The following is a 25,503-nucleotide window of genomic DNA, read 5'->3' as shown; positions in this document are numbered from 1 at the left end:
CCTGGAAGATATCATCTGTGAAATAAGCAAGCTCTACTCATGTACTCAAAGGATGTGAAGGCAGAAAAATATAGCAAAAATCAAGTTTCTATCCTGACGATGGAGAGCATCAAGTATAGCAAAGACAAATCCAGTGGCATAAAGAGCCTTCACTTCCCCTTCCACTCATCACCTCAGAAATAATATCCCCCTCTGGTTATCTCAGTGCGTATCTCAGGCTGAGACCTGTAGCAGAAGCCAAGCGCTGAACAGTATAGAGCAGTAGTCCTTCTAGGTGGCTAATCTTGAACCTCAGGACAGTTATCTTCCTGAAAGACCTAGAAAGGCTTGTGTGATTGAAACAGTGGCCACAGGTGAAGATATCTTCTATGTAGTGCAGGGGGACATACCATAAAATTGAAATAGAGGAGTTGAGGGAAAGAGTACGAAAGACACAGTTGGAAAAAGAGTTAGAGAAAGAGACAAATGTACGGTTTCAGAAGTAATCATGGGGAGCACAGGAGGATGGAGACAGGATGCAGCCTGGGTCAGATTCCAGCTTCCATATGAGGCAGAGGGAAACAGTTCATGCCATTTTAGCAACCAGGATGGAAAAGGACACATTTTTGCATAGCCGTTGGCATAGGCATTTGCAGCTAGATACAGGTCCATAAAAACACTCATACATTTCAGAGACAGGCAATGTCAACAGGAGCTTTCTCAGTGATCTCAGGGTTTCCATAGCTGGGTGTGGGCAGAATGGTGTTTGAGGCTTCAGGTCTCATTCTGACAGCAAAACTCTCCAGGATGCTCACTGTCCCTGGGCCTCACTACTGCATAGATATAGTTGGAGGATAGTCAGTGGTGCATATGATGGTTCAAATCGCTAAGAAGATTTAACATTGGAAGGCAGAGATTGAATCCAAGGTCACTGAGGCTGTCACAGGTTGGCCAATGCTTGCAAATATAGCAGAGAACCTACCACATGCCTCTAATCACAGTTTTGTGTCATTTAAGGGTATTGGTTATTACCCCTATCCAGAAAATGAAAGTCATACTACAGTCATCTCAGGCCAGCCTTCTCACTGGTCTGTCATCATGAGGGACAAAAAGAAAATCAACTATCTACTTCGGTAGCATTCTTGCCAGATGGGTAGCAATTAATTAAAGAGATACCTTTCCATATTTTTGCAACAGCTTCATCCTTTGCATGCTTTCAGACTTCATGTTTGAAGTCAATGAGGTACTGCTTCATGAGGATTGCTGTATGTTTTTAAGTTTAAATTTATGTGCTCTTTTCTGGGCCTGAGTCTGGCATGGTACAGTTTACCCATCAGACAGCTTGGATTACACCATATTTGACCCTGCATATCTGAGGCATGACAGATATGAGAAAAACTTCAATACTTCACGTAGCTACCTTCCCAATTTGGAAATCCACCCAATAAGGTCTTGTTTCCTTAGCTGGGCATGTAGTACGGGTGGAAGCTATGGCTTTTATGACCACTGTACATGTAGCAGAAGGACAATGAAAGCTGACGTCAGCTCTGCAAGGACACCCTGGCATCCTCCTTGAAAGTCTGTCAGATTGGTACCAGTAACCGGGAGGAAAAGGCTTCAGATCAAGTCACCTGGGGACACGTCTTTTATGGTACAGCTACAGCCTCCATGATAAATACATAGCCAAGAAAGCCCAACAGAAAGGAAGTTTAAAGAAAACTAACTGCTGACAGTCATCAGAATTTCTCGAGTTCACTTTAAAAATATACTTTTCCTCACCTATTGGTCTGTTCGTTGAAAATAGACACATAGTTGATGACAGTAAGTAGCTACCTGATGTTAAAGCAGCACTGGCTGCAAGACAGCAGACAGTTGCCAGGGTCAGTAGCTGTTGTTTATGACCCCCAGCTGTCTGAGGGTTAAGTGAAATGTGTTTACAGAGCTGTGCCTGGAGCAGCCCTGCAACTGCAACTCTAAATTTATTCAGATCAACTGATAAGGGCTTCCTATAGCTTTGATTAAATTAGGTCACATTACTCTGAATGGGTAACCAGTGGTCAGGGCCCTGAGGGCGCTAATAAGCCTTAATGTCCTCCTCTGAGTTTCGCCCACCCCTGCCCACAGCCCAGGACCCCATTCCAGGTGCTGGGGCCATCGGTCCCTGCCACAGCAAACCCCACAGCAGGGCTGGTCTCCAGCTCCCCACAGCCCTGCCTAGCCATGGGCCCTGCCATGCCCTGGCCCTGCTCCTGGCTGGGGCGGTGGGACAGGCCCTGGCTGCCAGGCCCTGGCCTGCTGTCCCTGTGGGGAGCCCCGGCTGCTGCGGCTGGCCCTTCTGCGCCCTGACACCAGCAAAGCCATGCAAGCACTTCAGCAGCTCACCTCGCCGTAACTGAAGCAAGTCTTGCTTAGTGCTTCCCCTGGAGGTAAGATACTGGGAAAGAGTGGGATCATGGGCAGTGCCGTATCAGAAACAACTGCGAGTCTCTCTCTCTCATGCAGCCATGTCTCAGTACTTGGTAGCTGGTAGGATATCTGTCCTGCCTGGTTGTAGGGTATTCTGGATGTCTGCATCCAGACAGGCATTCTCCATTTTACTCTGCTGTACCTTTTAGCAGAGGTCTGTTGCCAATCCTTTATTTTCATTCCCAAGGCTCGCAAATGTGGGAAACCTCACCACCCTTTCCAACCTCCCTGTTTTTATAGTGTTTTCCCAGTTCCGTATAAATGTACGAAAAGAAGGAACCTCACCCACTGCTTGGAACATGGAGGTCCCCTAAATCCTCGTAGCATTGCTCTCATCATGGGCAGGAGGTTTGACTGAAGGTGAGGACAGCACTCATAATAACTCGGAGAACGTGAGCTTAAGAGGGAAGCTGCGCATCCCCCATTCTGTGCAGGAAAAAAACCTCCCTGCATTTGTCTACCGTGTCCTTCTTGCATAGAAGAAATAACTTTGCTCATCATAAATCAGTTGGTGTAAAACTCTTTGCGTATAGGATTGAAATGTCAGTTAACTTCTCTGTTTAGGAAACAAAGATGTACTAAATGACTGGGGTACATCAAGGTCAGGGAAGAGCATCCTCTCACCTCTTCACCAGCTCTCAGAAGTAATGTCAGAGATGGAAAGGAGGGAACAGTACTGTTCAAGTTACACATTTTTGACTGTAGTGCCTTTGTCACCTAAATCTATTTAATTTAGCAGTGGATCTTTTAGTGTTTCTATTTCACAGGAGTCTGCTGTCACAAAATCCTTCTCTTCATAGAAATGATTATTATATGCATACCCCTGAATTATTTTTTTTTTTAATATATGTGTTGGCTGATGAAGAGTGCCTAGCTCAACCACCTTGGTAAACAGCTGAAACAGAGTTTGAATAGTAGTTTCATGCAGAGGTCTTAAAGTGGATGTGGAAGTCCAGATCTCCGCAGTCTATTGTTCGCAGAATGCTAAAAATAAGTTACATACAAATCACTGTATCAAAAGCTTTTTCAGAGCATCACATTTATTCCAGTCCCACAGGCTCATAGATAAAAGATCTTGGACTGTCATACTGCATCTCATGACATCACTCTTGACTCAAGCCTTACACAAAGTATCATTAATTATTAGAGTATGACTCCAGAAAGCCTTGTTCCTGGTTTCATGTTGAGAGCAAGGTGGAAATAGTGTTTTTATGGAGTATAGCTTGCTCTGGGTGTCTGTATTTTGAGCATGTTCTTGTTCCTATTATGGACAAACATTTTTATCAAAATGCATTGTAATGGATCTCAGCACAAACAACAGAAGTAGTCTATATTTACTTCAATAGTTTTTGAGAGGTAAATCCTATATATCTATCTCACCTTGAAGAAAATGCATCACATAAGCAAAAAACCTGTCTTTTTTTTTGTGTCTTACTGCAGTCAGGCTTTGCAATAGCCATGTTGTTTTCCAACTCTGCAACAGTTTATTACTGCTGCTTCCTATAACAGGCCTTTCTCATTTCATTAATACTAGTTTAGTTAGTTTAACAATGCCTGACTTAAAATGGCTTAGGGTTTTTTTTGAATATTCAAATTTACAGTCAAATACCAGTTTAGTGGATAACTTTTAGGAGTGTAAATCACTGAATCTGTAATAATTGATTATAGGTATAGAAACTGAGAATACAGAATGTGTCAAACTTAGCCCATGTAAATCATAAGTCGGATTTGGGACTACTAATAAACTGAATCCTGTACTTAAAATTCAATTAGCGCTGTCTTAGTTAATCCGTTATATTAACTTTATAGTCCTTCCCCAAGCTGTACATCATGGTCCTTCATGAATTTTCATCATAACTAAGGATGCCACTAAATATATTCCCTGCCCCAGTAAATTAGGTTCCAATTAACAAAATTTTTTCTTCTTACATTGGAAGTCAGAATCAGTCAGTCTACTAACACATGTCTAGGATGAAATTAGGGTGCTAACATCAAGTGTCCACTCTTCATTTCTACATGCTCTTTTTAAATTTATCAAACTTACAGGTTGTAAAATGCACCTCTTTTCCTGTACACTGTAGTACTGGAGTAATTAAAATCAGGGAAAACCAAGGAAAGTATTATGATACTAGCCCAGACCTTACAACCTGCATGTGTTCAGACAGAGGATTTTATGTGTTCATTAAGTTACAATTTTAAAAAGGCATTCCTATTAACACAAAACTCTGAAAATAAACAGCCAATAAAATTTCATTCCTCGCTTGTGCTAGACTCTACCTCAAATTTCAATAAAGTCATCCTTAGTATTCTTTTCAACTTTCCACATTTTACAAAAGCATGTGTTTAAAGTATTTATTTCGGAACTGGTCCGCTGGTAGCCATCAGCTTATTTGGGTTTAAAATACCTTAGTAAAAGGAATTATTTTACTTCCTACCTACAAGAAAGCACCTTACTTTACAATGGAAAAATAGTAGAGAAGATACAAATGCTGAGAGCAGTAGGTTTTTTGTTTGGGGTGGGTTTTTTGCAGTTACCGGTATATCTGTAACAGCACTTAACCTTTGTTTAAAGTTTGTGACCGTTTATTATCAACACTGAGTTGAGGGCATGTCTGGGAATGCTTTTACTGATCAGGTAAGAATGTCAGAGTTCTTGATTTGTTTGCTCAAGGTAAGTGAAAGAAAGAAAACTTTCTCTTTTTTGTGTGTGAGTTTTTTTTCTTAAGTTCCATGTTGTTTTGGGAAAGTTGCAGTGCTAATTTTTGCACTGTGCATCTAATAGCTTGGAAAGCAATCTCTGATTCAGTGGGTTTGCTTCTGTCTTCAGTCCGCTTGGAATTTACTTCTGTGTAGTATTAGTACTGAAAATTAATTTGCTATTTCTTTGTCTTGTTTGGCCATTTTTCGGATACATCAGTTACTCCAAATTAAACAGTCTCATGACCAGAATTTCTGAGTGTCCAGATTTTAATTTTGTTGGTAGACAGCATAGCTAAAAGATGCCTTTTGCAGAGAATGTGATAATCAGACAAAAATTAGCCTGTAATAACCTGATGTGATGACATATGCTATCACTGAGTCAGAACAGTACATGACATGGATGCCAAAGAGGCGAGAATCACAGCCAGTGAGTGAAAAACTGTACTTGAAGCTGAACTGATGTTTTCTTACACAGTTTTGTATTCAGCAGTACAGTAGTAGAGGGCACATCCTTTTCCACGTGACCGAAACAGAAGAGCTGTTACAAAGAAAAGAGCAATTGCATGAAGAAAGAATACACTGAGTAATACTGAGGCTGTCTTCTAAACATGCACCTTTCATTATTTTTATGCAATAACTGTAATGACAAGTAGGTTTTTGATCTGAGTTTGCTAAAATAAATTTATGGGAGATGTAGAATATTTTTTACATATATTTCATAGCCACTTGAAATATGCTTTTTTCCTCCATATGAAATACCATCTACAATTAGCATTTCTTTTTTACTTAATTTTCAAAAGTTACATGAGGTCAATCATTTTTGGAGTCTATAATTTTGTCTTATGCAGAGTTGTGGTGTTTTCTTGAAGCTATATTATCATATCTTTTTTATTATGTTTGCATTTCGAATTTCCTTTTGGTTTATGCTTAGAATTTCAAAGGTTAATAAAGGAAATCCCCTTTTCTGTTTATTTTACTATCTGTGTACCATGATCACTGACACAGTCTCTTAAAAGAGGTATCTAACAGCTAATTGATGCTGAGCAGAGCAACAAGAGAAATCAAAGATTCTGTTGTCGTCCACTGAACGGGCAATTTATATTTTTATGCATGAGGACCTGCTGACTTGCAAAGAACGGTTGTGAAAACAGGACACTAATTGCCTGTTTCATAGAAGTTCCAGGTGGGAGACATTTGGGACACTATCAGAGTAAGCAGAATGTGCTTTTGAGTCAAAAAATTTGGCTGTCTTAATTGCTTAGGTATAAATTAACTAGGCTTCCTGGGGTGGTGGTAGGAATTCCCAAATAGTAAAAAGGTAAATAAGAGATGAAAGTTATTTCCCAAGAAGTTCAGAACTATTTTCAGTACAACAGCTTTTTACGGGACCATAGGCAGTTCTATCCATTTTTGAGAGGGCAAAACAGAAGTTAATACTTGCAAGTTCAGCTGCATGAACCTGCTCAATGCAGGATCAGCATAGATCTGTTCTGAGAGGGAGGAGGCAGGAGCACACAGCTGAAATGGAGGCAGGGACCAGACAGACAAACTGTCCCCTTCAGAGGCAACTGGCTGGTAGGTCAGCTGCATGTGAAGGGTAAGTGCTCCTCTGTGGAATAGTTTCACATGCCCAGCCTTCAGAAGCAAATTAGCATCATGATATTTTCTCCTAGATGATACAGATAATGGTTTACGCACCACATGAGCGCAAGATTGACAGTGATACCTTTTCCAATCTTTGTATGTACAAAATAACCAATGGCAAAATTAAAAATTTAGCATGTTTGATCCAGCTATTTTTGGAGCAGCCCTTTTCCTACAAAACACCACCTTCCTTTCCTACTGAAAAGAATATAATACAAAGATGTTCAATTTCTTTTCAGGTTTACGTGATGATTCATCGTAAGCAGGAAAGAATTACACCTGGGGATTTTTTGGCTCTTAAGATTGCGCTTACATGCATTTTATATATGTTTTAGCTGTAGCTAAATGTGTTTAGCTGTAGTTGAATGTGGTCTATGTCTACTCCATTTTACGTGAAAAGGTCTATTCTTCTGCTGTTTCGTTTTGGTAACTCTTCCATCCCAGCAGTCTACTCAGTAGAGTATGTGTGGCTGCTTTGTAGCATGCAGTGCAAAAGTTACATTTTGTATCAAAATATCCTTGCATCCTCCATGCTTTTATAAAAAGAGGGGGTTTGTCTCAGTCAGTAATACAGTACCCAGTCATAGTTCAGTAGGAATAACGTGCCTCATAGTTGCTGAGGTTAGAAATAACTTTCAGGGGCATTATATATCATTATAACATGGTGACATAGTGAAGCTTAATAGGCACTACAACATCCTTTTGTTTTCATGTTTCCGTGAACACTCAGTGCTCTGACAGGTGGTCGAGAAAGGCTATTCCTGTGTAAATTTACCCAATTCTATTTGTGTAGCAGCCCTGAAAAAGCGTTAATATATTAACCATTAAAAGTAGCTGACAGTCTTTGGAGAAATGTTTTAGTGTGTCTATGTGAATAGGGGGGTTGACCGATATGTTATTTTTTAGATAAATTTTAAATATTATATTTAGTTAATGCATGCAAATGTGATAAAATCTACATTTGCCATTGCATATTCAACATATTCTATTTTATTATATTCTATTAATGTTTTCACAACAGCAGTGAGGCAGAGGAAGGAAATTAATTTTTAGGTGAGCATTTTGTTTTGTAAGCATTGGTGATGCAAAAAGTTTAGAAAGTTTTATGGAAAAATGATAGTTTCAAATATTAAATACAAAATTGTCTTTGCTGACCTTTACTGCTTATCTCTAATGTGTATTCATATCATGGGAGTTTCCAGCATGAACAAATACAGAGGATACAATTGAAGGCAGCACTTCAAACAAGAAAGAAGGATGTTTAACTTAGTGATTAAAAATGGAAATGTTATTATTGAGAGTCCATTCTTCTGAAATTTTCTGATGTTTTTTATAGCCCAGAAAGCTATGGGCTCTTTCAGATTAATCAAAACTTTCTTTATTCATATTTTGTGGTTGTAGGCTTTGGCTCCAAATTCAGCCTACCTATTCATCCAAGATTTGGAAGACATTTCTGTAGAATGTATTATAGCTACAGAGACTCAAACAGAGTCAACTCATAATATAAAAGGGCCTCTTTGCCATTTCTGAATTGGGTGGGCAAGAAAATAAATAAAAATAAAATAGTGCCTTGAGGCTGGAAAACATTTTTAAGATTTTTTTAAAAACTTTTAAATAAGTGTATCTCCAGGGTAAATAGACTGCTATGGAATTTATTACTCAGAGGCAATTTCGCTTTATTATACATTTTAGCCTTGTCTTTGCCAGTCCTGAACCTTTGATATATAATGAAAATGTCTACTGTGAGTATACCATATAAATATATTTTGTATTGTAGCTGCTGTAGCAATGATGTTGAAAATACGGCATAAAATGAAATGGTAAGATTTGTAAAGATATTAGAACTAAGTGGTATAAAATAGGCAAGTTGTTTACAGTAGATGACAAGAAATTATCTATTGCATAAAGAAAAAATGCTGTTTTCAGAGGACACTTGAAGCACCTGCATGTAGTTGAGCTGTCTTTGAATTTACTCAGCAGTGTCTTCCTGACATGGTCGCTTGTTACACTCATCATGCAAGCAATCATCCTTTTATATTTTAGGAGCATTTAGGCACCAAAAAACATATTTGTATCTGGCACTTCATCTTTATTCAGTTCATTATCTATTCAGTACTCATTAGTAATAAAGTAAATAGTAATAACTTCTACTTTGAATTTTCTCAAATCTCCAAGCCCCAAATATAATTTTCTGTGGTTATTGCCATTCACTGCAGGGGTACAATGAGTTGCTCTGAGGTGGGCACACTGCTCCCAAAACAGGGGGTATGTGCAGAGGCATTTGGCTTCATGGGGTCAGCTTGGGTCCAGCCGGCCTGAGCCGTTGCTGCAGTCACTGCAGGCGGAGTCAGTAGCAGCGCTGTACTTCGAGAGAGTGTCGAGGACAAAGCAGCAACAGCAGCAACCTGAACAGGGGGATGAAGAAGAGGCAGAGACAGCTGCAGCAGCAGCTGCTGCCTGGCAAGGAGAGGAGAAGGGAAGCAGCAAGGACAGCAGTAGGTGCAGGATGGGATTAAGGGAAGAAAAAGGTCTCAGTTAAAGTCCTATACTGGAGACATTGAGAAGTTAAAGCAGCAGAACCCTTCCTGGCTTTTGCTAGGTGTCCTTGGCTGGTCTCCATCCCAGGGCTGCCATCTGCTGCGACCAAGTCTGTTGCATGGCCTGTGAATGGTTTCTTTAGGTGAATGTACCACAGCTTGGGAAGTCCCGGTCTAGTCGCCTATAAGAGTGCAAGAGATGAGTTGTATGGCTTTGTCAAAATGGAGACATCTCCGCTAACTTAGAAAAACAGTCCCTGGGGAACATCAGCAGCAGCAACTGAAGCATTTGTGAAGTGTGTGTGCTTCCAGAGATAGGCAACAGGTGATTAGGACATTTTCAGGATTGCAGTTCCAGATGTGGGTTCCCAGGGCACGTTTTGTCTCATTTAGCTGTGTCCACTTTACAGATAAGCATGTAATGAGGAATCCCACACCTCATGTCTGCCTGAAACACTGAATGCATTTCTGCAGGATTTTAGATACTACTCTGAAAGCCAAGCATTGCAGTGTTGGGCACTGGAACACAAAGCTTCTGGATGCCAAAGCCCTTTTTATTGAAACAGACCTTAAGAAATGTCTCTGTTACAGAACACAAGCATTCTGTAACAGAATCAGAAATTTAATAAAACAAAAGATTGTGTGTTGGTGGTTTTTTTTCCTAACCTGCACTAGTTCTCAGGCCATTGATTTGCCCAGGACCTATGAGAACTTAAGAATCTTTTAAATAAATGGAACACTACTTTTGAAAGATTATCTGCTGTCCTTTTCAGTGTGCGGCAATAGACAAAAGAAGTATTGTCCTCCCATGAGACACAACTAGGTAGGGTAACACTGAGTTACTGATTGAGGAGGAGGACTGCGGATGAGGTCGTGTCATGTCTCTGTTTCTGGGCTATGAGATTTTCCTGTGTCTGTTCATTACCAATAATCTGTCATAAAGTTCTAATTAATAGTTGTTGTGCCCTTAATGTAACCTGGAGGAGTCACCATAGACATTAGAGATAACAATGAAAAATATTGATGACTATCCTGGATAAATCAGTGACTCAGTAGAAAACATTTTGTTGATTTTTCTATTTGGTAGGTAGTCAGGGGATACTGCAGTCACCCTGCAGCCAACCTTTTGCAGCTGGCATTACAAGTGGATCAGCATAATTAATTTCAAAATCAGTCAGCAGATTATACTGGACAACATTTTCTCCAGAGAGAAACATTAAATAGTAAAAATCTTTGGACTGCCTCAAGTCTTTCCATTCCATTATCTCAGCAGCTTTACAGATTTCTTTGTTTTGCATCTCACATCCCCTGGCAGTGATGGTATTTTGCCTGATACATTAGCAGATGCTGGTGAGTGTAATAGTTTCCTGAAAGCTGAACAGAAAATCCCATACTGAGCTGGTGGGAGAGCCCTGATCTTGCAGCTGTAGGAGAAGAAAGATGCATGATTTACAGAAGAATAAGGCGCTGTCACATTTCAGACACCAGCAACAGTAGTACAATTCAGTGCAGAATTGTGACGGTGACATGTTTTTCCAACTGTCATCTGCCTTCATGTATTGTTTATTTTCATTGTGGTTTACGAGATTCGTGTTTTGTATACTGTTGTGTAGATTTAGAATACTGGACTATGTACTTCTACATCCCTCAGTAATTGAGCTTGCTTGGCAAAAAAGCCATAAAGGTGAATGGATGTTCACACATGGGGACTCTTTTTGTTGGGCAGTTGTCCTTGGCATTCCCAGGTACTCTGAGAAGGTGTCCTGAAAATTTGCTTCCATTCCAAAAATGCCTTTTTTTTTTTTTTTGAGTAGTACAGCCATTTTTTCCACAATTATCTTCCTTAAAAATGAACTCTGTGGTATTTGATTCTTCTAAAATCACCTTTCCTTCAGTATGCACTGGATGATGCACTATATCTATGGTCATGTTTGTATTGCTTGGTAGTGTTATAACAAGAAGGTACATCATGTAGCTAAATAGAGCTTCTTGGTTATGTATTAGAGGAAATACTAAGTGCTTTTTAGGATTTTGAAATAATTTATCATCAGTGTGAGCACCAAGTAACTCAGATGTAATAAATGGTTAATCCTTTTCTTTCTTGGAAAAACATTAAAGAGACTAAAGACACTCTGTCAGTATTAGGTCATCTGTATGCAGAAGTCTCCTTTGCATATGAAACGAATTATCTCCAGCATGAAAGTGGTCAGGAGACAAATTATGTGAGTAAAAATCTAACAGAAAAATAATAGTAGAGTTGATAGAATATATCATAGTATTGATCTTAAGTAATACATATTTAATATATTTTCTTTTAGGAGAAACCACTGACCAAATCTCTGCAACGAGGAGAAGACCCCCAGTTTGATCAAGTAAGACACTTGAAATTATATTATTTCCATTCCTCAGGCTGTAAGACAAATACTTGGAAGGCAGTCTAGTGTCCTTATACTACTGTTGAATACTCCAAAAGCAGTATCTCTCAATGTACTTTAGTAGAATGATGAGTGCTTTGCCTAACCATTTGTGGTTTTAAATTATTTTTTGACACAGAACTTCTTGCTTTTTATAGTGTATTAGGCACATGTATTATTTCCTGGCTGTTTCCCCTAATGGAGGTTTCGAAGCAAACTTTGTATCTTTTCAGAATATCTGTTTTTTGAAACAGGTGCATGGCTCCCAATCTTTCCTTTATAGGGTTTCTCTTATGCTTAATATGAGGACCTTTAGAAGCATTGTCATTGCCGTCGGTCTCCTCAGTCTATTTTGTCTCTGTAGCTGTGACCCAGCATGACTTACATGTATGCTGCACTTCGCATAGGCTGTGTCAACCTGTTGTCTTTAAAATTAAGCATAAATTCAGTTGTCAGGATAAATGCCTGTATATGACAAGATAAATAATAATTAGAGAAAAATGGTTGCCAGGGAAAAAGAATTAAAAACTGAAATAGAATTTATAGCATGAATTAGATTTCATTTAATAAAACAATAAAATTGTAATTAATAAAATGAAATTTATATCTGGCATTAGACAGATAAATTGATTATATAAGGGACGTGGGACAAGTATAAAAATAAAACCAACAGCAATATGCACACTTTTTAATGATGGTATAAGAAAATTAATTTTTGTCAGCAGTCTGTTTCTTAAAAAAAAAAAGCATCTAGAAAAAATTCCTACATAAGCAACCTATTTTGAAATAAAGAAAGATAGGTGCTAAAGAGCTTAAGCTGCATAAAGGATGCCAAAACTCACTCCCAAAGAAGAGGAGGGGAAAACTCAAGGTGTATCATAAGCAAGAAAGTTCTTTGCTGCTCCACCATTCCTGCCTCAGCTGCCGTTGCTGTCGCCATTGATGCAAACTCCATGGCTGCCTGCACCGCTGTGCTGCCAGCAGTACCAGAAATACAGCACAGAAAGACATAGCAGCAGCAACAACAACAGCAATAACTCTGAAAGCAGCTGTGGCTAATGCTATAAGTTGCAGGTACCATATTGATTAACTTAACTCTGGGAGAGGAGATAGGTACGGGTAGGACTTCAGAACCTCAAATGAATTTAACACATGTATTGTGTTTTCTGGGGCATTAGATACATTGCACCAGAAGCAAAGATGCCTTGTGAGACCCCACTGGTGTTCACAAAGGCTCACTTCATAATTTTAGCTTGACAAAGTGATGCTCTCTAGGTTGTTGTGTAGCTGCTTTTTGGGGAGAGGTAGCCTGCTTGGAGGGCTGTTCAGAGCAGGAGGCAAACGGTAGGATTTCTGCATTGCATTGGGGAGCTCCCTGTCTGCCTCACTGACCACAGAGAGACCCCGCAGGGGAGCCATCCACTGTACGCTAAAGGAGGCTGCTTTGTGAGTACTCCCTAGCTGCCTAATGACATTTTTTGTGGTATTCTGACCTTAATTTTATATATATATATATTTTTTTCCATTCCTGTGGGAAGAGTGTCACACATAAATGGGAAAGAAAAACAAATTAAGCCACCCTTATGCAAACCTTGTGATACTGTTCCTGAAGTGTATTAAACAAACACATAATGGGTGGCCGTGATTTGATTAAATATTCATGGTTAAGCAAATTGTGGCCCTTTACAAGGAAGAATTAGAAGACTTATGCTTCTCCTAGTTATTGGTAAGTAGACAGAAAATTGAACAATTAAGTGAAGATCAATTAATGAGAACAGCGAATGCTTTCTAGAGTGAAACAACTGTGTATTTCCTACTGTAGCAATTTACTCTGAATGCTGGGAGGGAAAAAAACACATGCAGACAAAAAACAAAGGCAAATTTTATTATACACAACATTTGTATGTATTTCTAACTGCATATCTAAAGTCCTACCTATGTGTAGAGCTGATAGAAAAGTACAGAGCTGAGATTGCCTTAGACATCCTGGCAGAAAACCTTGTTTTCAGTTCCTTGAAATTTTCCAAACAAACTATTCAGATTGAAATTTTCAGACTACCTGTCTGCCTCAGCCTGAGTTTTTGGGAATGTTTCCCTTTTCAGGTTTCACATTGTTTTCTGCTTGAACAGCATGACCAGTTTGAGATGTTCGAGTGCTCCTGAGATTGATGTATGCCTGTGATTGCAAGATGAGACCTGAAATGTACCTGGCTGATGAGCCTGTTTTCAAGAACATGGTTCATACTTACTGCAATCATTTTAGTTTGGCTAAATTGTAGCTAGAATTTCATTCAAAAATTGGTAATACACAGTAGACATTTGATAGAGCTCAGCTGGAGTAGAGACAGGAAGATAGAGCAAAAAGTCTTTCTTTACTTGGCATGTTTCACTCAGTAGATTAGGACAGTACATCTCAGTATTATAAAGCTGCTTTGCAAATTATAACATGTCAGTATTAAAAAGTTGTCATGAAAATATGGATGATTTTGCTGATACTAAAAATGATGGTGTGGTCTACCTGGAAAACTCTGAAGATCATGATTCCACATGATACTGAAATCCAAGTAAGAGGGCATGTGCTTTTAAGTCAAACCATTTAAGTTTTATTTTTTAAGTTAACTCAAATATTCAAAGAGTCTATGGGATGAAGGAAGACCAGTTGATAATCCCTTGCTTCTCCCTTCCAGGTAAGGTGTGGAGAGCTTTGTATTTATTCCTGGAACACATAAAGTCTTCTAGCAAAAACAGGAAAGGCCACACATGACATTCCTGACATTTTTACTACAGAAATGAAGGAGGAAGAGAGAGAGAATCCCCATGAACAAACATTTTCAAGGGGTGTCTAATAATTTTGACTTTCAATTTTAAGGCATCAAAAATGACACACTGTCAAAGGAATGTAATTTTCTTTTTTTGACTTTATCAAAATTATCTCTGTTCAATTTGAATGAAATTGATAGGTGATGCTGAAGTGACCAGGTCACTAGTCACTTTAAAATATCTGAGCTGCATCTTCTAACTGTAAATTAAAAAGCAGCAAAAGTAAGGCATGACCTGATTTAAAATTTGCCTTTTGTAAGCCAGCTTCAGAGGTGGAAAAAAAACCCCTTTGCAGTAACTTACAGAATGGAGCGGAATGGAACTTTACCTACCCAGAGTAATCAGCATCAAGTTTAACATTGAACCCCCCAAACCATTTAAAACAATTCTGAAAGCATTGCTTACTTCCCCTAAACAGCTTTATCCCTGGCTCTCTGAGAGCCAGCATTTTTTCCTGCCCATTCTCAAACACCATTTTAGGAATGCTAGTTGTGATGGTGGTGATGGATCCAGCGTCTAGGGACCTGACTGTGCCCAGGCAGAGCTGTTTCTCTCCATAGGGATGTAGTGTCAGTGCCTCCTGTTAGGCAGACAGTGTTGTCTTGTGGACTCTGTCTGGCTGCCAATTGCATCACCCTCCTCCAACTCCTAATAGTATCTTGAGCAATGTATGAAGCAATCTTACTTATCCTGACTTGCAGAATGTCTTATCATTAGCCTAACAAACTGGATTCCTTACACTGACTGTATTTTCCTTTTTAGGTGTGCATGTATATAAAGAAAATATATACAGAAAATTATACAGTTTTTGGTTATAGTTTTAAATATCTTTATAATATATTTAAAATCATGTTTTAAAAGTTCTTGATTAGACAACTCTAATTGCCTGTTGGCAAAGAACACTACTGCTGCAGCGCTAACATGCTCTGTGTCCCCAATTACAGAAATGTTATTAAACATAGTACTACTGAACTATGACTTAAACTTCCTATTACAGGAAACCATAAAATTGCAGTACATGAAAAGATCAAAAACTAGGGTGAAAAGAACCATAATTATCCAAGGGGCTTATCCTCACCCAAGGAAACCTTTTTATTAGTCTTTTCTCAGCCGCTATTAAAGTATCTTCTGTTCTTACCATGGTATATAAATGTTCTGTGAACTGACAACACTGGAGGCAGAAAAAGGGCACTGTGTAGTCTTGGACCAACCTGCAGACATTTTTCTATATGAAGATACAAAATGAATGTAATGTTTTGACCATGGAAATGAAAACTTAACAGCAAGACTTAATTTTCATACAAAACTGTCTGTATGAGGTGCCTGTTGCAAGAGTTTCAGCATAAACTGCACAAAAATTTGTGCTCATTTTAATTATACTGCTCTCTTAGAAATGCACTAGGTTGGAGAATACAGACTGGAAAGCAAAAACATTTAATGTTTTATATACTTTTAGGAGATGGAAACAAAAAATAGTCAAGCTGAAAAAAGGAAAATAAAAATGTAATAATAAAAAATGTGGAAAATACAAATATAAATAAATAAGACACTAAGCAACATACTAATTATTGTGTCCCTTTTTCGTAACAGACTAAATGTGGTAAATGTCATGCTGATAATTATTCTCATCCAATATTATATTAGTTAGATGCAGTAAGGAATAATGGTGTCATCATCATTGCAGTAGCACTGCAGTTGGCCCCTTTTGTGTTTTTCCTTTCCCTGCATTTTACGAATTGTCCTCCTTCACCAGCAGAAGGGCACATGGTAGAGGAAGTATTAGAAGTGGTGGTGATGGGGTCATAGAACAACCCTTGTCTCCTGATCAGAGGTTTGGGTTGAAGCAGTGTATAAAGAAGTAAATCTGAAGGCAAAATTAAAGGTAATATGTTCAGAACTAAACTTGCTGCACACTAGAAATAAATGGGTTTTCATGTAAACTGTTATCCTGGCAGTAAAATAGCTATAAACATTGCTAATGTATAAGCAAGCTAGGTGAAATTACCCATTGACAAAATTACAGTATAAAAACATCCTGTTTCTTTACTCACAAAACCAAGTCCATAAACGAAAACTAGTGAGTCCAACTTAATAGTTATCAGTTTTAACAGTTCCCAGGGACATTTAACTTAATAGCACTGTCCAAAAAAATGCTTAGAACAGAGATGTGAATGAAAGGAGATCTACACAAACACAACTGCACTATTTCCTCCTGATGTTTCATTCTACAGATTTTTCAATGAGAGTTGACTTACCTAGAAAACTATCATTAGCAGAAAAAAAATGTTTTGTCTCAAAGGGTCCAACAGAATTAGAGCATGTAGCTGCTTTGATTAGAGCTTAGTGCAGTTCATCTTTCCACCTTCCCCCTGCACCAGTCTAGAGAATTTGGAATAGGAACTGTTAACTTTATCTCCTTAATTTCACACATTGCATGTGAAATCCCGGTCTTAGTGTGGTCCATGAGAGTTTTGTTGTTAATTTCAAGGAGTGAGGATTTAATTGCAGCTGTTATTTCCCTTGAATCTGTATTGTCTGTAGTTATGGGGCTTTGTTATAGACATGCATGAAATGGAAAAAACGTTGAATGAAGGGAAGACATTATTGCGTGGCTGCGGGAATCCTAAATATAGCTAAGACAATGTTTATCAAATTCTGCTTTCAGTAGCATTGATAGAAAGTGTAAAATCTCACTCCTAATGTCCATTATTTGGAATCTCCACAACAATTTGAAGGCAGAATGTGCAGACAGTGTGCAAGTTATAGATTTACAAAAAATAAACCAACTCTGCAAAAATGAAGTACTGCAATTCTGCATTATTAAAATGGCAATAAAATGCACATTTAACATACATGCTGACATATATGTTATATGAAAAAAATTCAGAGCCAAGAAGTTAATGATACTGTTGGAAATTGAAGTTTTGAATATATTTGCTTTTAAAGCACATAGAAATTCATATGTGAAATTAAAAAAAAAAAATCAGCATCTGTCTGCTGTTAGTGGAAACACTTCTTATATTTGTATTTTGACAATATAGCAAGACTTTTATAAAAGTATATAAATTGCAGCGAACTATCTGGGCAGAATTTCATTAGATTTACTCTTACCTATTAGTCCAAAATAAATATTAAGCATTTGCATAAAGTATATTTTAATGCTCTGTTAAAACACAAGTTTTAAACAGCTCCCTACTTGTGCAGCTTTCTTACCCTTAAGCTCTACAGTAGGTGGTTCATTTATGATGGAAGAACATGATCATTTGTCCAACAAGGAAATATTTGTACATCTGTGCACTCCCTTTCAGGAGCAGCACAGAGCTAGAATTCATCTCACTCCTGGACTTACTTCCAGTAAATGAAAGGGTTGAGTAACCAACGCACTGGCTAGACTTCCCTCCCTTCCTGTTCCCTGAGAGCCAGGTCTTTGCCCAGTCCACCCTTCCTTCCTGTCTTAAAAGTGCAATGACAGAAAGATTTTAAAAAAAGCTATATTGACCTTTTATCCCTACTAAAGACACACACTGTAAATTCAGCAGAGAAAGTATGGCTTGAGGAGATTTAACAGGAATCACTTTGACTTTTTGTGGTGAGTGAAATTGTGTAGCTGGCATTTTGAGAACAGCATTGATATACATGTCGGTGAACATGCAGGAAGACCTGATTTAAACAACTTTTCACTTACAGTTAAATATTGTGATCTCTTAGAAGATATTTAGGTCTATTCTAGCCTTCCCCAGAAAACCCTTTTTCACTGCATCTCATATTTAACAATCGGTGTTATGCCAGCTTCAGAAAAACTTTTGGAAAACAACAGAGAAGTGATTGAAATGTCTAAGCGCCCTGAGTTGGTAGTGAATAGTTTGCACTGACACTAGGTGATTCATGTCTTCTAAGTATTTATCTGAAGTCTTACGCTTGAAGGCTTTGGTATAATTGAGCCCGGGCTGCTGTAGTAATTCTTCATGAAAAGCCGCCTGTCACTGCTGCAAGCAGTGCCTTCATGCCATCTTCCACAGCAGCTTGTTTCATATTTCAGGTAATAAAACATATTGGAAACACTGGATTGAAAGCTTTCCTAAAGTAGTACTTTTATAGAAACTTTTATTTTTACAGGGGCAGTTGTTATAGCTTTCTAATGCTCTGTGTTTAATTTTAGGCCATAATACCTGAATCCAATCAAAACAATAATACTTTATCCTCAAAGTGTCTCATTAACTTTAGACCACAACATCACTGTGAATTAGTTAAATTCTGAGGCTGAAAAGCTGCAAAAGAGATCAGAGTTACTGATCTAAACTAACTGTCATCCACAAAAGTTGTCATTTAAGGCATTAGTAACATTTGGGAATTGTATGTAAGGTGCTCGATCTCCCAGTTTTGCTCTTGTCTTAGTCACAGACTTCACACAAACTTGGTCTTATAAAAGACATTAAACTCCACTGTTGCTCCACAAGCACTGAAACGTGCTGGTTTAAGTTTAAGCAAGTGGATAAACCTGACAGAGTTAATGACATAATGAGTGTACTTGACATGAAGTACATACTTCCTGCTACTCAGCACTTTGGAGGATCAGGCCCTGCATGATCTTGAGGTGGTCACAAATCTCCAGCACAGTAATTTATTCCTATTTTAAATAGTTGTTTTCTGTTTTCTTAGAAAGTACACAAATGCTGTAGCTGTAGCATTCAGTTCTAATACAAATATAATCCTCTTGTATAATAATGGGGGTTTTTTTCACCCTAGCTTTTGATCTTTTCATGTTTTGCAGCTTTATGGTTTCCTGTAATAGGAAGTTTAAGTCATAGTTCAGTAGTAACATGTTCAGTAACATTTCTGTAATTGGTGACACAGTTTATATTGAGTGCGCAGTAATCTTCTTTTCCAGTATGCCACTAGAGCTGTTTAATCAGGAACTTTTAAGGAATAATTTTAAACTATGTTTTATTTACTTGTGCACACAAAGACATGGGAAACTGTAAATATTTTCCTATATATAAAAGAGAAGTCTAAGTATCAGGTGCATCAGCCTAATAGAGAGACGGATGCATCTGCATGTTTGGTTGGTTAAAATTATTGCAGAGCTTGTGGGGTTTGTCAATATATTCTGAGCTTCAGGAGAGGCATCCAGCAGTCAGATACAACCCATGAGACAGTACCTCTGGTTCATCACTTTTCTTTCCTTATAATGTGCTCAAACTCAAATCAACATTGTGTAACAAATAAAAATAAGCCCCTTGAAGAACTAGTTCATTTTCTGGTGTGTTGTAGGATGTGATACACAATTTTAATGCATTTTAGTATCATCAATGGAAAGACACTACCGACACACAGCCCATTATTGTATTTCTGTTTATGGTTCAACAGGAAATGCAGAATATTGTCAGTGCTTGTACCATGGATCTCAAAAATGACATGAAAACAAGAAAGAACATGCCTAACCATTTAATTAATACTTTTTTAAGGAGGAGGGGAAAGTTGAACACCAGTTGATTTGTTGTATTTTCCCCATAGGTAATAAGCTCAATGAGCTCACTTTCAGAATATTGTCTACCCTCTATCCTGCGCACTTTGTTTGATTGGTATAAAAGACAGAATGGCATAGAAGATGAATCTCATGAGTACAGACCAAGAACAAGTACTAAATCCAAGAGGTATGATTTTGAATATGCATACATACATTATTGACAGATTCTAAGGTAAAATATATTACATTTTGCCCACCAGCTTTTGTGAGGTTACAGTTGTTTGAAAGTTGTTGTCATCTTTTTCTGCTTGTTCCTGGAAATCTTCTCTCAGCTTCTAGATGGATGGAGTAATTGTATCTTTAAAATTATGCTCCTGATAGTTCAAACAGTTTCTTACTACTGTTTTGGAAGCTGTAATGTCATTTAAATATTGGTTTATATTAACTGTGTCTTCTTTACTCATGTGAGCAGGCAAATAATTTTTTTTTTATACAGCATTCTGCTTAGTCATAGAAATTTCACATACATGTATCCGCAGTCCAAAAAATTGTGAATCGGTGAATGAGCTTTAGCAACATTGACTTAGCTGTTAAAACAAACAAGCTAACAAAAATGAAGACCCCCAAAACAAATATATTGATCTCTTATGATATCAGTAGTTCCTCAGTAATAAGGCAACAGATTGATCTTGGTTTATATTGAGGTCTGGCAGTTTGGTACAGGTATTTCTTCAAACTTACAGTTTTTCTGAATACTTTGGTACTACATTTACACGCTTTAATGAAAGCAGCAGGAGAATCAACACTAGCAGACCTGGTGTTTGGAAATGCATAGGCAATTCTTCACATTAGGATTACATTATAATCCAGTAACTACTGAAGGCAATAGTTGCTGGAACGAAGGGGTAGGAGCTAGTTTTAGAATATCAAGGTAGACATGAACCTGAATCAGACTCTTCCAGACTCTTTATGTCAGTGGAAGTAGGCAATATGAAGGCATGATTCATCAATTAGGTGTCTGCTTTTGCATGAGATGAATCCTTGCCTTGAAGTGCCTCTTTCTCTTGACTTGTTATAGGACCACCTGCTCATAAATAGATGTCTTCAGGAACTCCACCCAAAATCTAGTTGAAAGGCAGCTTAGCAGTGAACCAAGGCCACTCTGTCAATTGATAGTGTTACAGAAAGGACGTATAACCAGTCCTTTTTCCAGTTAATGTGAAACCAGGAAAAGCAAAATGCAAATAATTTATTTCATCACCAATTAAGCAAAACTCTTAAATGCATGTTTTATTATAAGCACATAAGTACAATTGAAATCACTAAAGTTCTTAATGTTTATAAGAATTGTGCTGAATTTATGCAAACAAAAATCTCACTGAAATCAGTGGTCACTGCTTCAAACGGACTGCAGAACTGTCCCTTTAATGTTTAATTTTTTAAAAATATTGTATATTTCATGTTATCTTTTCATGTTTTCAGTTTCACTTTGAAACTGTGATCAGGTGATCCAAATGGATATTTTTTGTATTTGTATTGCAAGCTACTCACCTCAGACGTTTATTCCTCTGTGTTGTTCTGCACAAGGATTGCGTTTGAACGTTTGACAAGTGATGCCAAAGTTAAAAAAATAACACTGGAACAGTTTTAAAAACAGAATGTAGTTTGGTTATGAATTCTCCATTGGTACTTTTAAGGCATTTTTCAAAATCCGTCAGAAGTCTAAATATGAATTTGATAGCACAAAATAATTTATTACATTTGTCTCCGAAGTGTAATTGAGAACTGTCTAAATAGTGCCATCAGCAAGGAAATTGAAATGAAATTCTTTTGTTAGAATATAGAATCCAGAAGTTTCTTTGGTTTTGTTTGGTTTTGTTTCTTGAGAAAGTTTTGTGTTGATCTTAAACTGGGAAAAAAGAGGGAGGAAATAGAGAGTGACATTTTTTAAACATTTGAAAGAAGGTGAAAGTAACTAGTTAGATTTGATCTATTTATCTCAGATTTTAAGAGCATATCAGTGCATTACTTTCTGAAATGCTGGACTGCAGTTTAAAAAGTAGAACACAATCCCCTGTTATCTGTATTTTTGTAACTGAGGAAGGCATATAATATGAATTATGACACATCTCTTAAATATTGTGTTTCCTGTTTTGATTTTGCAGTGATGAACAGCAGAGGGATTATTTAATGGAGAGAAGAGATCTGGCTATTGATTTTATTTTTTCTTTAGTATTAATAGAAGTTTTGAAACAGGTATGGAGTTCTTACATTATTCATAAATAATAAATTATGGAAATTACCAATACAACCTAATTTTAGGATTCTTCTTTCTATTTCCATCTTTAAGAGTCTAATAAAAACATGAGATACATCCTGCATGCTTGTTTATTGCTGTGTTTCTTGCACCTGTAGGATACCTAGTATTCTGTGCTCATACAGACTTTGCTTTGCCAATACTTTAGAGCTTAAGTGTTTCTCTTCAATACTAAATAAATTTTAAATGGCTGGCTCATTTCAGCGGTTTTGTTAGCTAGATGCTATGTCAGCTGATATAATATTTGTGAGGGAAGATACCCAGGAATAATACAAGCACTAAGGTATGCAGCTTGAAGTGTAATAAATGTGTACCAGTTATGTTTTACTTTGTGTTTTCAGATTCCACTTCATCCTGTAATAGACAGTTTGGTACACGATGTTATTAACTTGGCTTTCAAGCACTTTAAATACAAAGAAGGGTAAGGCTCCTTTTCACACAAAATTTCTATGAAAAAAATGATTCGCTGAATTTTTTAATGGGAGTGGTTTAAGCAGAATGCTTTCTCAGCCAAGAATTCTTTCTTGTTTCCTGCTAGGTACCTTGGTCCTAACACTGGAAATATGCACATTGTTGCAGATTTGTATGCAGAAGTAATAGGTGTTCTAGCTCAAGCAAAGTAAGTAAAATTGAATACCATACGTAATGGAAATCTGAGAAGTTTTACTTGCTTAGCATATGAATATTCTGATTTTCTCACTTTCTTAAACGGTAGTGTAGGAATAAATCATTTCAGTTCACTGGCCTTCTGTTCATCCAGGTGGTCTAGAGCACAGAACTCTAGGGAATCACAGGCTTTCTGCATCTAGTCCAGTGATACTGAATAAGTTCAACTAGACTACAGCAGCATTATTTTTCTTATCTCAGTGATGATGTCTGTGGAAAGCCCAAAGGGCTGAAGAGAGCTATTTTAATTAATATTTTTAATTTTAATTTTAATTTTTTCTCTAGCTGGGCAAACCTAAAAATAGCTATACTCCCACATAGCAATATTTTAAAGTTTCTCTGCAGTTATTTCAGTTTAGAACTTAATGCAACTGCTTCTGAATCCTTCATCCTGCACTTCTTAGCGCAGATGGCACAGTAAAGACAGAAAACACTTTGTGGAGTCCAGTCTTAAATTTTGAATCTGGAAGCATACGGATTCAGAAACTCATGTACCCGATATAACGTCTTATCATACACTTATCACACAAACTAAGCAGAAGGGTGAAATTTACTGCCATAGCATAGATCCATGTCAGTGATCTCTGTCATGTCATAGAGTCATGTCAGTGATCTCTGTCTCCTGACTTCTTGGTGTTGCTGAGAGTGACTCTGCTCTGCAAGACCAATCAACTTAACCAAACTTATTTTTTTAGCTTGATGTAAGCAAACCAGTTTGAGTTCCTGGAAATCATATGACTTTCACAGACTTCAGCTAAGGCCTTACCTGGGCTACTAAATTGGCTGAGTCAAAGGGAAGTGGGGAAGTGACATCTGGATCCAAAGATTCAAGTTGACTGTCAAAGACAAAATATACCTGTTCTCCATAAATACTGTTTTTCTCCTCCAGTTCTGAAGGCCCTTGCTAAGATGTTACTACCACTGAAGGGCTTCTTCCTGCCAACCTGATTTTTTCAGCTCTCCTGTGTTCCCTATCAGAAACGATAACAACAGGTTGTTATGTGCTACACCTGCTCATGAAAATGACATTCTCTTAATTTTGTCTCAAAAAGGACAGGACATCCTGTTGGATGATCTTCCAATATGTTATTTTTATGGATAGTGTGTCTCAAAAGACACCTCCTATAGACTCATGAGGGAGACCAAAAATGGTCACAGACCACCCTATCCCAAATTGTGTTAAGTGTTACTAAGTGACTGTTATGTGGCTTATATAAACCACATATGTGGCTTAGTGGCTAAGTAACTAAGTGTTACTGTAGTGGCTATTAGAAAAAACCTGAAAGGAGGAATAGCCTATCTGAATATTTTCATGGTTATCATTTAAGCATTTTCTTTTGAAAACATTGCATGTACTTGCAAGAAAGCTATCTTTCATCTTGGATTTTTGAAAAACATGTGAGAGGGTTATTCTAATGATATTGGCAGCTCTTATGTAGAAGAGGGGCCTGGTAAGAAAATAATAGGAAAGATGTGGTTATGCAAAGGGACTAAGACCAGGCTGTACACTTCGTTTTCTTTTCTGAGTTTATCAGAAGTGAAAGAAAACCAAACAAAAAGAAATCTCTTCACATCCTGACTGAAATGGTATTTTGCAACTGAGGTTGAATCATCTTTAGGTTTTTCCCCATTTATATACCTTAGAATACATTTCAAATATGAATCTATACTTCTTTGTAACTAATCAATGTGAATTCATAGATTTCCTGCTGTAAAGAAGAAATTCATGGCGGAGTTAAAAGAGTTACGACATAAAGAACAAAGCCCATATGTAGTTCAAAGCATTATCAGTCTTATAATGGGAATGAAATTCTTTCGCATTAAGATGTATCCTGTGGAGGACTTTGAAGCTTCTCTTCAGTTTATGCAGGTAAAATTCCTAAGTATATAACTGTGGTTCCCAGACCTTTCAGAATGGGCTCTTCTTCATCTTTCCTGTAATACTCCAGGAGATTTTCCACATGTCATTCCCACATAAATGTATGTGGACCTACTTTCTGTTCTGACCCTCAGCGCTCCAGTCTCCAATCTCTGGAGTGTATCATTCCATACCAACTTTTCATCAGCCTTATACCCCTAGTCCCTACATCTCACCCTCCAACAAAGAGTTTTGGTTCTGCAGACCCCAGACCTTCCACCCTGCCATCCCACAGCTGTTCCTTGCCCTGTGTCCCTGCCTAGCTATGTCTCCTACCTGCTCACTGCCTCCAAAGTGAATCTTCCACCGTTGACATAGTTGCCAGAGAGGAGAGCAACTTCTGATGGAGAAGAACACAGAGGAAGAGATAAAGAATTGAGGCAAAAGCTGGATGCAGTTTCCCTTGGATGTGTCATCTCCTTCCAGCACCCCTTCACCCCCCTTCCTGTAGGGTGCATTCTGTACCCACCCAGTTTGAGAGCCACTAGTACAGAGCATAGTTTGACTATCGTGAATGCTTTAAATTAACAGATTACATCATTTTGTAACAGGAAAGAAAATCTTTTATGTTTAAA

At 37.8% G+C, this 25,503-nt stretch overlaps 1 protein-coding gene across 5 annotated transcripts in view; it reads left to right on the top strand.

The window, feature by feature from the left end:
- FRY (FRY microtubule binding protein) overlaps positions 1-25,503 on the top strand; it is a 256,233-nt gene that overhangs the window by 115,593 nt on the left and 115,137 nt on the right. For all 5 annotated transcript variants that reach the window (XM_072850395.1, XM_072850394.1, XM_072850393.1 and 2 more), the window contains exons 3-8: positions 11,645-11,698; positions 20,075-20,214; positions 22,193-22,283; positions 22,686-22,765; positions 22,883-22,963; positions 24,712-24,880. In XM_072850395.1, coding sequence (XP_072706496.1) covers positions 11,645-11,698; positions 20,075-20,214; positions 22,193-22,283; positions 22,686-22,765; positions 22,883-22,963; positions 24,712-24,880 — 615 coding nt within the window. The remainder of the gene's footprint in view (positions 1-11,644; positions 11,699-20,074; positions 20,215-22,192; positions 22,284-22,685; positions 22,766-22,882; positions 22,964-24,711; positions 24,881-25,503) is intronic.

The sequence above is a fragment of the Ciconia boyciana genome, chromosome 1 (assembly GCF_034638445.1).
Source record: "Ciconia boyciana chromosome 1, ASM3463844v1, whole genome shotgun sequence".
Lineage (NCBI taxonomy): Eukaryota > Metazoa > Chordata > Aves > Ciconiiformes > Ciconiidae > Ciconia > Ciconia boyciana.
Note: the sequence above shows the minus strand (reverse complement) of the source record. Positions and strands in the feature narration are given on the sequence as shown.